Source organism: Perissodus microlepis, chromosome 14, assembly GCF_051167445.1.
Source record: "Perissodus microlepis isolate ML-2025 ecotype Zambia chromosome 14, ASM5116744v1, whole genome shotgun sequence".
NCBI lineage: Eukaryota > Metazoa > Chordata > Actinopteri > Cichliformes > Cichlidae > Perissodus > Perissodus microlepis.
The window spans coordinates 5,297,152-5,310,886 of NC_140474.1; the positions used below are offsets into that span (position 1 = coordinate 5,297,152).

At 43.1% G+C, this 13,735-nt stretch overlaps 1 protein-coding gene across 4 annotated transcripts; it reads left to right on the top strand.

Annotated features, from left to right (window-relative positions):
- Nucleotides 1-1,090: 1,090 nt before the first annotated feature.
- Nucleotides 1,091-13,725, top strand: LOC146373268 (cdc42 effector protein 3). Of its 4 annotated transcripts, none has more exons than XM_084951094.1 (2): nucleotides 1,091-1,280; nucleotides 10,587-13,725. In XM_084951094.1, the coding sequence occupies exon 2, from the start codon at nucleotides 11,054-11,056 to the stop codon at nucleotides 11,960-11,962; it is 909 nt and encodes a 302-aa protein (XP_084807220.1). In that variant the 5' UTR covers nucleotides 1,091-1,280; nucleotides 10,587-11,053; the 3' UTR covers nucleotides 11,963-13,725. The 4 variants fall into 4 exon arrangements, with proteins under 4 accessions (XP_084807220.1, XP_084807221.1, XP_084807222.1 ...); XM_084951095.1 differs by having other exon boundaries at nucleotides 1,091-1,276; XM_084951096.1 differs by lacking the exon at nucleotides 1,091-1,280 and adding an exon at nucleotides 1,294-1,944.
- The last annotated feature ends 10 nt before the right edge of the window (nucleotides 13,726-13,735 follow it).

Genomic DNA, 13,735 nt, shown 5'->3' on the forward strand with positions numbered 1-13,735 from the left:
AACAGCACCACGATGTCTAAACAGATTAATAAAGCAGCATTTATCTTCTGTGCTCAACTTAAAAAAAAAAGAAACTGCAGCGTGAATTGCTGAGATTTTGAATGCAGCTCACAGCTCTCCAAACGTCTCACCATATTTTTCTTTATGAACACTAAACAAAGTCTGGTGAGGCATCTGAGAGACCTGCTCTGTTTTCTGAATCACTCTGCATCAGGCTGGCTGCTGACTGCAAAGCAGCAGGTCTGTGGTTTCGCGCCTGCTGCTAATCAAATTAAAGAGCAGTACCCTCATCACCTCCACAGTCTGTCACATCAGGAGATCAACAGTAAGAGAGCTCTGTAATTGGCTGGTTAAAGTGAACAGATGGTCAGTAAACTGCTCAGTTTCACTCGGGGTCAGTGGGGATGATTTAATTACTGATCAATTAAATATGAACGAGTTCATTCTGCAGTAAAGAAGTCATAAACTGAGATCTACGTCCTGATAGTAGGCTAATTCTCACCTTGTGACCTGTGACCTTTTATGGTTTCGCACCTGTAGATCAAAGAGACTCGCAGAGGTGCTTCATCACCTCAGTGTCTCGGCGGCTTCGCTGCTCTTTCATGGTCATTTGTATGATTAACATTGTCGCTCGTGTGTTATCTGAGAAGTTCTGGTGGTTTCAGTCCCACGTGCTCATGTAACAGTTTATTAATCACAGCGTCTGCACCTTCAGTGCCTGTGAGGCAAAGTGACACCGGAAGCTGATCTTTACCTTTAAAAAAATAAAAGCTCACACACGTTTTTGCCAAAAGAGTTGTTCTGTGTTGATTAAAAGGCATTAAATGGGTTCATTATCAAAGTGATTCTCAAAGACAGGACTAAAGGATACGTATTTATTTTTATATTTACATTTTATAAAACAAGTAACAAATATTTCAAAAAATGTTCAAGATTTAATATCACGTTTAAGGTTATTTATACTTTTTATTTATTTATTTATTTCGTGTCCCCACTGAGTCCAAGGGTGGTGGGTGATACAAAATGCGACAGCGCTTTAGAGGAGGATTATCTTATTTTGGAAATCCTGACCGGAAGCATTCCCTGCTCAGTGCTGCAGACTTGACTCCTGTAAGGGAAGAAGAGGTGACCGGTTTACTTTCTCCGCTCAGAGCGCTCAAGAGACAGTAATCAGCCGTCACTAAGAGGTTTACCTGCCCTGCACCTCAGCCCTGTGTCGGTGGATTTTACAACCAAACTAGAAGAGTGGGTTTATTTCCCGGAGAATGACGGAACTGTAGGTAAATATCAGAGAAATCACTTTATTTTATCTTTTTTTGTGTGTGGTCAGCTGTTGATTTGTGGTCACAGATTACACTTTGAGGAGATTTGTAGTTTTGTGTAACAAAAATAAGAAGAATGAAGCAGTGTGTGATTTTATTTATAAACGTGTGTGTGTTTTCTGAGAGGCACTCCCTTTAGTTTCAGCGTGCGCTGCCTGCGCAGTTTGGCTCAACGAGCAGACAAATCTGAAGGAACGCAGTGTTTAAAAATAAAGGTTTCAGCATGTGTCCCCGACTCCTGACGTCATAAACAACGTAAATCTATGCGTGTTTAAAGAATTTAATTTCTAAAATACTTTTTTTCTGGTGACACAATACAGCCAGACTCTTATTTCATCCACCAGTCAATGACTCACCGCGCAGTGACAGAATAGGCGATGTTGGACAATCGCTCCCCATCTGGGCTCGTGATGATCTAATTTCTAAGAAGATTAAGTGTTGCAGAAGAAGCGCCTTAGACATCCCCCCCCCCCCAGACGGGGGAGCCTGGCATATTACTCCATTTTATAGCACGTCACTGCTACATGTGCTGCTTCAGGAGCAAACTACTACCCAAGAGTGGAGGTCACAGCCAGGAGACACTCGCTGTAAGAGTCTGATGTTTTGTTTTTGTAAAAAATATGTAAGTATATCGGCTAAAGTTTATTAATACTTAAAAACAAAAGCCTCGTGGGTCAGTCAGAGCTGACTGGACCTGTATCTGTGGCTGCATGTGTCGATTTGCTCCAATGGTACCAATCAGTCAGCTGCAGGAAGGCTTCAGGAGGACATGGGATGATCTGAGAGGCTGCAGTTACATAACGCGCACGGAGGGAGAGAGGGGAAGTTAACTAGAGTTCGCCTTCATTCAGTTTGGCAGCATTTTAGAGTAGAATAGAATAGAAAATAGAATATTTTTGATTATTATCCTCCAGACATTTATGAGCGGGTGGGGGAGGAACAGTAACGTTAAACCTAAAGCCTGAAAAAAAAGGGTTTGTTCAACATTAAAGACTCGTTAAAGCGCACATTGCGTCACCTGGGGTTTCACGTGAAGTCTGCTTACTGTACTTAACAATAATCGCCGTGAGTTATCAGCCAAGGAGAAGCAGGCTGGATGTACACCCACGGCACGAATGATAGATGGGAAATTAGTCACCATCAACTCTCAGACACAAACTGCATTAGCGTGAAACCACCTTGTGGGAAAACAGCCAGATAACAGACGGAGTAAGCTTTGCTTTTATGGCAAAAATAAACGGATTAAAGGAGGAGAAAAAAATGCTTTTGTCAACAGTCGCCTGCTGAGCGCAATTACGCGCCACTCTGCGGAGAATAACAACAATGAAAGCAGCCGCAGAGTCGCGCGTTCAGGCGTGTAGTGCGTGTTTGTCCCTGGAGATGACAGGACTCATGGGTGGCTCCGGTCCGTTTTGGTAGAGAGACTTTAAACAAACTGGGCCTGAGAGCAGAAACAGATGTTAGTTCGGCCTCCTCTGTGGTTGATTGCATCATCACCAGTGGCCCAAATTCCAGCTTCCAGGAAAGGTGATGCAAAGAAATACCAACCAGCCGTCTGAGAGAGTTTCTCCCTCCGTTCGTATTTAGGCTGATAGGGCGAATAGGAGGAGTACACATGTATGTGATGCCCACCTCGGTGTGTCACAGTGACGCTCAGAGGTCAGTCAGTTTTATGTTGTGGTTGAGACAGAATTGCGCTGGGAACCCACGCTTGAGCTCAAGGACAACAAACATTGGAGTCACGCTTCATCGACACTACAAAGCTCCCAGTAGGGATGTGTATAAGCGTGTATTCGTGTATTCATATCTTTGTGGGTACCAAAAATTCTAAGTTTACTACTTGTGGGGCCCAAAATCCTGGTCCCCACAAGTTTGAAGGCATTTTGAGACTCAAAATGTCGTTTTGGTGACAGGGTTATAGTCAGGTTTAGGGTGAGGGTTAGTCATTCATTTTTCATGGTTAGGGTAAGGGGCTAGGGAAAGCATTATGTCAATTAGATGTCCCCACAAGACAGGAATACCCGACGTGTGTGTGTTTTTAGAAACGGTGGTAAAAGCCGGGGATAAGAAATTGGTTTTAGAGAGATCTACTAAAAAATGAGAAGCGCTGCGATTGGTTGTCTGATGTTTTGGGAACTGGCTGCATAATTAATTGCACTCCTTGTGATCTTGTATTAAGTAATTCAAGTCTGTCCCAGCCATCAGTGTGAGCGTCTCTCTGTGTGATCGTGATGACTTCAGTGATTGAATTTCCTCACTAATAACATTACACAACAGTCTCCTCTCTGTCACTTAGATGCAAGCTAAGTTTGTAGCTCTGCGACTCCTTCTGCACAAAACTGCCTTCGCTGCAGGAATATGACCACGTTTTCTCCTACAAATGGGTGACAAATTAAAATAAAAGGAAAGAAAACTCAGGGCCAGAACAGCTTGATTACTTTGAGGCATGATTTTCCAGAGGAGAAAAGGAGTGCCATTCTTCCTCATTCGGTGTTTTGATGATGGTGGTGGGGAGCACTGGTCCAAAAATACTTCAATTAGGTCAAGATGACTGATGACTGTGACGGAATAGAATATGATTCATATCATTTTCTAACTAATCAGACTAGTTACTGAACCTTCAGGCTCTGCTTTCATCCCAGAAGAAACCTCCCCGATTATTTCATCACCGGATAAAAGCAGTCACTCAGAAAGGAGGCCAGCCAGCCATGCCCATCCCACAAAACTAATAATGAAGCCTGTTAGTTAGAAATTGAGTTATATCTGATACTATTTTTTTAAAAGCGTCTTACACGTTTTTTTTCATGAATTAACTGGAATAACTCGAGTAACTCTTTGAGATTTTTCTTTTAAACAGTTAAGGGATACATTTAAAAACTCTTTCTATACCTGAGTCCTCATTGTATTTGTTAAGATATCGTTGAGAGTGAGTGGACAAACATGACTTTTTCTGTTACAGTATTTTTGCCAGAGTAAAAATAAACGACATGACAGATTCTCTGCTTCCCAAACACACGTCTCAGTCTCCACCTCTCCACAAAAGTTGACCAGCTTTGTTGGTGTGACCCTTCCTTCAAATTTACAAGAGTGCCCGGACATGCAAGAAAAAATATCCCCCCCCCCGGAGCAAAAATAGAGGCCCAGCAGTTTGTTTGCTGCTCTCAGCTGTTCCTGAGTCTGTAGGTGTTGTAATTGTAGATGCATATTGGGATTGTTAGACCATGAAGCTGCTGGAAATACGTTTTGATGGCCACGTTATCGAAAGTTTAGTTGGCAAATGTGAAAATAGATAAATAGCGTAAAAAGCTTTGACACGTAGAGATCCATTAAAAATATGGGTAAAAATAAAGCATTTTGTCTCCTTTTCCAGGCCTTTTGAGTCAAATTTAGCAAATTTAACCATAAAACTCCAGAGAAAGTGTTTCTCCAGCACCTGAAGATGCCTCCACCCTTCTGTATCAGTTCTGACCGGTCCATTATTCCTGTTTGTCTTTGTCTCATTATATTTTTTTAGTTCATCGGGCGTGGTGTTTCTTTGCTTGGACTTGTGCTGCATAAATATAACTGGTATTTTTTTTTTTTTTTTTGCCCCCTTTGTGTTAAAATGAGCGCAGACAAGTTAATGTCGCTTTCTTTATGACTCTCAGAGGCTCAAATTAGACAGAGCTGTTTATGATGTCATCTTAATGTTCTGGCTGTCAGACGGAGAGAGTTGCTGCTCTGCTCGGTTCCTTTGCTGCTCGTAGCTGTTTGTGCAAAGTATTGATGGAGGAGCAGAGAGAGAAATGGAGGAAATGAGGGTGTAAATCACATCTGGTACAATAGGCAATAAAAGATGCCATAATGTCATCTATGGGATGGTGAAGTCATATTTTGAAGTCTTGTTTTGTCCCTAATCATAGGCTTCAATTTCACCCATCAGAACTGGAGCTTCTTGGATGGGCTCATAGAACAAATATCCACATAACAACCCACATTATTTATCATTCAAAATGCTCCAAAAATTCCACTCAAGACGTGCAATTCAGTGAGGTGAGTTAGTGGAGAGGCAGCCTACGCCAGTGCATGCATCCACTTGTCATTCAGATAATAATTTCAAGCTCAGAGCCTGAAAACAGGTTAAATGAGTGATTTATACCTTAAACCGGCATTTACTTGTCCAGCAGGGGGCGACTTGTCGTTAGTCTTGATATATAGAAAACGTCCCCTTCGCTCTATGACGTTGGTAAACACCTTCCCGATGAGTTTGTTGTGTCAGTTGCTTGTTTGACGTGATACTGAACACAGAGCAATGTTTATTTTTGGAAATTTTGATTGTCAGCCCAACAAGGGACAATTGTTGAAAATTAGCAATAGCTATAAACTTATGTGCGTTACATCAGTTTCATGTTTGAACTTGGACTATGTTAAACTGCACTGTTGGTCTGCATTAGAGTCACAAAGGAGGATAAAGCATGTTTCATAGCTGGCCTTAGTTGGGATATGAGTACGCAGTGACCCTCGTTTCAAAGTTGGATACGCCGCTCAAAAACGCTCAGTTCGAGGCTTCATCAGAGGACTTTACCGGTGGGTGAAGTCCTCACTGCGGCTACATTAAGAGGTCATTCATGGAACTGCAGTTTTTGGCACTTCCACGTTGGTTTAGGAGGTTTCAGTTGTTGTTACAGATCAGACCTGTATTGCCTTTTATTGACCCGTGATTATCTGTGACCTCAATTGTGTCTTTTTCTTTAAATAGTCTTGTTGGAGTTTAGCCACATTCTTAGACTCAGGAGGAACCATTTCACTTTTTACTACACTATGTTTATCCTGCAGTAATTGCTGTCGTGCAGGATAAGATCTGACATCTGAAACATGATGATAATGATGAAGAAGCATGGATCTAACCAGTGTAACGTCACCCATCAGTGGGCTTTTGAAGCCTTTTACCATTTTGACTTTTTTCAGCTGGGGGTGGAACTGGGGGAGAAACCGCTCATGATGACTTGTGAATCACAAAATAGCCACACCCTAAATCATACTCTGCTTCATCTTCCTTGTTGGTCTAATTCCTGGAAACCAAAATTTTGAGTGAATATCATATTGTGTTAATTGAGACTTCAAACTCGTGATTTAAACCATAAACTCATTAAGAAAGTCTTTAGGCCTCCATAGAGGCCTGACACTAACTGGGCTGAAAACACCTGGAGTGTTAATAATAAGTGGAAAGTTACCCTTTCATGTCTTTGCCAGTATCGGGGGAAGGGTTTGGGGTGTTTTCACCCGTCAGACACTGTCTAAACATCCGATTGCTCATCACAGAAAAGAGCCTTGTGTCTTCATCCCGGAGATTTGAGTTCATCAGACCATCGTGTGTCAGAGCTGAGCTAATTAAAACAGGCGGTACAACAAATGATTCAGGTCTGCTTAACTGGAGCCGCTTTATTTAACTGCCCGGACCGTTTCTCTGCACCAGACAGTAATTTAATTTTATACTGTTCACATGCTCATTAATGCAACTCTCGACATGATCAAGACGACCTGTTAAAAGTCAAACTGAGCATCAGAAAAGGGAAGAAAGGTGATTTAAGTGACTTTGAGTGTGGTGTGGTTGTTGGTGACAAACGGGCTGGTTTGAGTGTTGCAGAAGCTGCTGATCTGCTGAGATTTTCTTACACAAACATCCGTAGGATTTACAGGGAAGGGTCCAAAAGAGAGAAAATGAGCATCGGTTTTCTAGGCAAGAATGCTTTGTTTATGTCAAAGGTCACAGGAGAAGACCAGACTGCGCTGAGCTGACAGGAAGGCAGCACTAACTCAAATAGCTGTGCAGAAAAGCATCACTGAGCATGCAGCACATCAAACCTTGAAGGAGACGTGTTATGGCAGCAGAAGACCACAGTGCGCACTCCTGTCAGCTTTTCTTGGCACACTTTGGGCTCCTTAGTACCAACATTTAAAGTCCTCAGTCCACCTGAGTGTTGCTGCTGACCATGTCCATCTCTTTACAGCCATGCTGATCTTCTGATAACTGCTTCCAGCAGGATAACACACTGTGTCACACACCTCAAATCATCTCAGACAGTTACTCAAGTGGCCTTCAGTCACCTGATCTCAATCCAATCGAGCACCTTTGTGATGTACTGGAACAGGAGATTCACATCATGGATGTGCAGCTGATAAATCTGCAGTAACTGTGTGATGCTGTCAACTAAATATGTACCAAAATCTTAGAGGGAAGCTTGCAGCACCTTGTTGAACCTGTGCTATGAAGAATTAACGCAGTTCTGAACGAAAAACCAGTACTAGCAAGCTGTACCTAATGAAGCGTCCGGGGAGTGTATCTCATAGTTGTTTTTAGCAGCTTTTAAATAAGATTTCACTTTTTTTTTCACTCAAATATCTAAAAACCACCAATGCTCAGTGGGCTCTGTTGTGACAGAGAGGATAACTACTTGTAATGTTATTAAAACACATCCAGTCGGTTTGATTAAAAGAATAAATGAAAGCTGAATAGTTTCTAATCATTTATCAGCACAGTGAAGTTTGACCTCAGTCTTAAATGAACCTGAACCCAAAGCCACACTCTCTGTTTTCACACTCTGAATGCTGGTTAAAGAAACCTCCCCCTCTCCTTCTGTTCACTGAATTTGAGAAAAGCAAATTTCACTTGTGTTGCATGTGTTTGCTCCTGTTCGTTTGACTGTTTTTATTCCAGGGTGTAACCTGTGAGGAATCTTTTTTTCCACATAGCAGTGTTTTGAAACTTCAGGCCTCATTAAAGCGTGTCCCCGGGGTGGCCTGCATGTGTCGCAGGATACATGTTGCAACGCGAAAAGACCCCACCAAAGCTAAAGTTCTCCCGTTTGTGCCGGCGGTTTCCCAAGAACTCCGTTTGACGGGGCAGCTGGAAAATACGAAAAGACGGAAATAAAATCCTGATGAACTGATGAGAGTTTGTCCCGGAGCAAAATCACAGGAGGACTGAGAATTTCTGAAGAAGTGAAGCAACTTGTATAAAAGAAGCAAACAGTTCAATCTCCAACTGAACTCAAAGTTTACTCATTTCAGACCCTCTTTCAAATTTCAAGCCACATGTTTTTTGTACTCTAACCTGACCTCAGTCTGACCCCAGTGTGAGATTCACAGGTCCCCTTCAGATGCCTCTGTGATGTGCGGGAAACTCTGAAGCTGAGCTAAAAATCTCACTCTGGTATTTTTAATGTTTATTAAGTATTTAAAAAGCTAAAAAAAAAATAACCACGACTGAGTCAGAACTGATAAGAGTCATCAGAAACACAAAGATTTAACACCGGGACAGTAACGATTCAGAGCTGCACAAATCAACCCTGCTGATAAACAGTTTTTTTCACTCAGACTGAGGCACGAATATGACTCAAGACAGCAGTTTTTATTTGTTGAAAGAGATCTGTTTAAGCAATCCAAAGTATTCTCAATGTACTTCCTCAGTAAACACACCCAGTGAGGGTCGGGCAGTCACAAGAAACACATGACAGCTGTGCGATTTAAAGAAAAATGTTTTTCTGCTCATTGCGAGCGTGCTTCTCTCATTTCTAAACATGGGGACCGCACATAAAGCAGCAATTTGACTCTCAAGATCTGAAAATTATACAAGAAAACAAACTATTCAAGACCAAATTCTTCCAAAGGTTGGCCAAAAGTGGGTCAACTGGTTTTTAACATACGACCAGATGGCTCTGAACTGGTTCTACTGTTTCTCTGTTTTTCTAAACGATGCATGGAAAGCTTTTCTCTAATTCGCCTATTAAATGATGGAGGCTTGTCTGATTTCCTCTGCAGGAGAATGCAAGTCTTTGGGTCACTGCAGAAACAAAAGCAACAGCTCTGTGCAGCAGAGACGGTGTCAAAAATGACAGCGAGAGAGCGAGTGTAGCTTTTACCAAGGGAAGTACTGCCGTTTCCAGGGTTATTAAAGTAACCTTAAATAAACTAAATAAATAGATCATCACCCAATCTAAGGTTTATGCCTCAGCTGCCCTAAATGAACAGAACTGGTAATTACCAAAAATTAGCTATTATATTTGTCTAATGGTGATTTACTCTTTAAATTATATTTTTAATATTAAATTATAATAATTGTTGTTATCTGTGAATTTTCAAATGTACTTTTACCAAAAATACTGAAAAAATATTAAAACATTTTTTAATTAAAGCACCAAATTACAGTTTTTCGCAAACACCAACAAAAAATTTGTTTTAGCGGTTGAATGCTTGATTAATTTCTCACTTCTCAGACTTCAGGTTGCCGGCTCAGATTTGGGTATCTAAACGTAAATTCAGTCATTTTTTTCCTGACAGATATCTAAGTTATTTGTGTACTTGTCTTTATGACAGATGCTCTAATACATTTTTTTTAAGCACTGTAGGTGTAAAAACTGGACTTAAGTGAGTAAAAGGACTGGCACTTTACTCTTTTCTGCTCTTACTGAGCACACAAACTGCTTTTTACTACTGGCCTCTTTCAGCCATTCACACTAGCTGTTTTTTTCCATTCCTAAGCAATTTAACACAGATGCATAAGGTCAGCGTGTTACTGAGCACAGAACAAATTCACACCTCAGACACTTTGTCAGTATCGGATATTTCCCTGTTTTTTTTCACCCCTTTATTGTTTTCTAACCATTGGTGAGACGACTCTCAGTGTTAGTAGGTTTAATCTGCTATGACTGAAGTAAAAGAGTGGAAACTGAAGAGCTGTGGATAAACTGTGGTCCTGAAAAACCTGCACTTCTACATGTTTAACCAGTTAAATAACTGGAGTTCTGATCTCGAGGCTTCGGGTGTTCCCTGTGTCTTTCTCGGGAAAGACACTTTATTTCCTGATGAGATGCTGTGATTCCTTTGACTACGATGACCTGGATGACTGAGAACCTTCACAGACATGCTGTGATTAAGCACGAGGTGTTTTGAAACCGACAGTTTCGGTGTGGTAATTTGCGTTTCCACTGATGAAGCTGAAGGATCTTTGGGAATGCAAGACTAATGCGTGACTCTGTAAGAGCAGCCCGAGGACCTCCAGTCACACATTTTCACACAGTGTGGGGCAGGCAGGGCCCTCTGAGCAAACACTGTGGATTCTTGGAGTGTTTTCCTTCAAGTGTCCTCTGGCTCTCTGAAAAAGTGCTTGTAAATCTCCCCCCTGGCTTCATTCCTCACTCTGTCCCATCTATCTGCTTTTCCTCTCCCCCTCGATCTCTTTCAGCCTCTTTTTGACTCCCTTTTCGCTCTGATTTCTCCTCACAGATCTCCAGTGTTTTGATGTCACATTCCTGAAGTTTCTGAGGAACTTGGAGGACCGACCGGGCAGCAGACGGCGAGGCAGCCAAAGATCCCACTCTTGATCCCCTGCGTGCTCTTTGCCTGAGCCGGGATAAAGACGAGAGTTTGAGGAGACGAGGGCTCGGCGTTCGCTTTGATATGGATTTTCTGCGTAGGAGGGGAAGACAGAGGGAGCTGATCTGAGATCAAGGCCTTTCTCCTCTCCCTTCCTGAGTCACATGTCAGTGTGAGGCTCAACCGCCGGGTTGCTATCGCTACTCTGACCGACCTAAATACTTGTTTACTCGCTTGGAGAAGCAGCACAGACTGAATATCTGAGCTGAGAGTGGGAAAAACAGCCAAGAGAGCTTCTTATCAAGCACTGTTTGCTTCCCGCTGAATTTCTCCTGCTGGAGCTCAAACGGCCCGAGGAACCCAACCGCCACATCAAGATGCCTGCAAAGACGCCCATGTACCTAAAAACAACGACTCCCAAGAAGGGAAAGAAGCTGAAGCTCCGGGACGTCCTCTCAGGTGATATGATCAGCCCCCCGCTGGGCGACGTGCGTCACAGCGCACACGTAGGGCCCGAAGGCGAGGGCGACATGTTTGGAGACGTGGGCTTCCTCCAGGGTAAGATGGACATGCTGCCACCCACGAGCCGGACGCAGAATGGCCACGCCCGCTCGCACAGCGTGGAGAGAGACTTGGGAGAGGGCCTCACCGTGAAAGATGACGTGCACAGCTACGCCTTTAACGGCTTCCATTACCAGCACTCGTCCAGCGGCCTGCTGAAGAACACCATCTCCATGCCTGTGTTCATCGCTCACGAACAGGCTCCACCCAAACCGCCACGCCTCCATCTGGATGGTCCCTCCCACCACCATCAGCAGCCTCCTGCGGCTAGCCCCAAACAAAACAATGGCTGCAGCCAGACAGACGGTCAGCGCCAGCAGCACCCGACTGTGTCGCTCTGTGAGAACGGCGTGGTGGGTCGCTTGGCGTCCGAGCCTTGCCGTGACATCTCCCTCTCCCCAGCCATCCGCAGACTCGTCCCCTCCTCCGGCTCCCTCTCTGAGGGCTCCTCCGAGGACTCCATGTCAGAGATCTACGGGCCACAGGACGTTCGCCGGGGCCTCAGCCTGGACTCCGACACCTACCTGAGCAACGAGGATCTTCGGAGCGAACGCAGCGAGTCGCCCTGCACCGTCTTCCACCACGCCGGCCTCACAAAGCCCTCTGGTGTGTCGCGCTCTGACTCCATTGCGGGGTTGAACCTGGATCTGGGCCCATCCATCCTGGAGGATGTATTAAGCATCATGGACCGCTACAAAGCTGAGGACAACCACTGCGAGCTGTGATTGAGATTAATGAGACAAAAAGATATATTTATACATGGTTTAATATATCCTTTAAAACTCTGAACAGACTGATGGAGACAAAAGATGGAGGGACTGACGGAGGAGGGAGGAGAACTTTTTTTTTTCACCAACTCCTGAGAGCCGAGTCTGAAGGTGATAAAAGACTTCAAGAAGCTTGAAATGCAGGACGTTGCTGCTCGAGCCTTCAAAGCTGAACCTCATGCACATAGACATTTAAACTATAACACGGGGTTGCCAACGGTTACATGCACACCATCAGTCTCACGGTGTCCAAACAAACCTGCAGACCCTCCTTTATTTAAAACAAATACACCCATTTGCATCTATTTTTTGGGCAGGTGTTTTCCGCCCATTTTAGAACCAAAACAGGTCCATAAACATCCTGTTGCTTTCAGCTGATGGGGGAAGTCTTTCCTGTGAGTGTATTAAATACCTGCAGTTTCACAAGGATACATGTGGGAGTCCCCACAGCGAAACAGCTGCACATATTTAACCAAACAGTCCAACAGAGCTAACTGTATTAGTTATTTAGAACTATTAATTAACCCTGCAACAAAGCTTTTCAAAAAAACCTTTTCAACTTACAGTGTTTATGGATGTTTACCGTAACAGCAGGCTGTATAGGAGGATGACACCTTTAATCATTAATTTAACCAATAAAATAAGCCAAGAGGTGTTTAGAATTTTACCAGCAAAACAAATTTGGCAGATTTATCCTGAAAATTACCTAAAATACATCGCGGCTCCTCTCTCTGGGTTATTTAAAGCGAGGAGGCATCCAAAAATGACACAAAAAAGGATTATCATCTGTCCCACATTCTGAGACAGCTTCCCACATTTTTAATGGACCTAGTATAGAAAAGTAAAACAGCTGCGCTGATCCACAAGTACATCCCAGCTGAGAGCGTGGGATAGAGATGTGCAAAACAAACAAGTTATCAGAGGAAATACAGGCTGTCCTTCACCTGTGACATGCATCATTTTTGTGTGTTTAATTGTCCCACATAAACATCGCCACCCTCATCTCACCCCAACTGAGAGCAGAAAGTTGGCAGCCCTGCTCCAAGTTAACCAGCACAGTTGCAGTAACATCACCACTGCTCCCTTTAATCTGTATCGCCTGTTAATGTGACTCTGACTGAGGATTTCCTGCTCACTTCTCTGCAGAGTCAAATATACTTGTCTCCAGATCGGCCTGGGAAACCAGGAGGAATCTCCAGCTGCACAGCTATTAATTCTTTCAGGATAAATGTGTATTTATGCAGCAGAGTTAACGTTGCGTACATAGACTAAGCTACAAACTGCTAATACTACTAGTTTAATGCTGCAGGTTAAATTCTTCATCTTGGCTTTCTAAGGTGTGATTTGGGGCTGAAATGTTGACATCTTCACTCTTTTACATCAACTCTGCTGCTGCTGACTTTACTGTCATCCTCTAATATGATTGTATCCCATTTAATCAACATTTCACTGGCAGGTTTAACCTTGTTTTTTTTTTTTTATATCATCAGAGAGAAGCTGGGTATGCTTAATGTTGGTGTTGTTTAAAAGCTTTAAGGGTAAGAATAAGAAAAGGTGCTGCTTTGAGTTTTGAGATATCTGTCTTTATACATGCTGTGGCTCACTCTCTGCCTCCCTGACGTTCACTGTCTGCATGTTCACAGTAGCCTATTATTCAAATGTCATCTATGATGTATAATTAATCTGTAAATGTACGAATAAAATGTTTCCTACTGCAAAAACTTTGCGGTT

Excerpts from the sequence above, each read along its gene's own strand:
- LOC146373268 (XM_084951094.1), top strand. The coding sequence starts at position 11,054 with ATGCCTGCAAAGACGCCCATGTACCTAAAAACAACGACTCCCAAGAAG.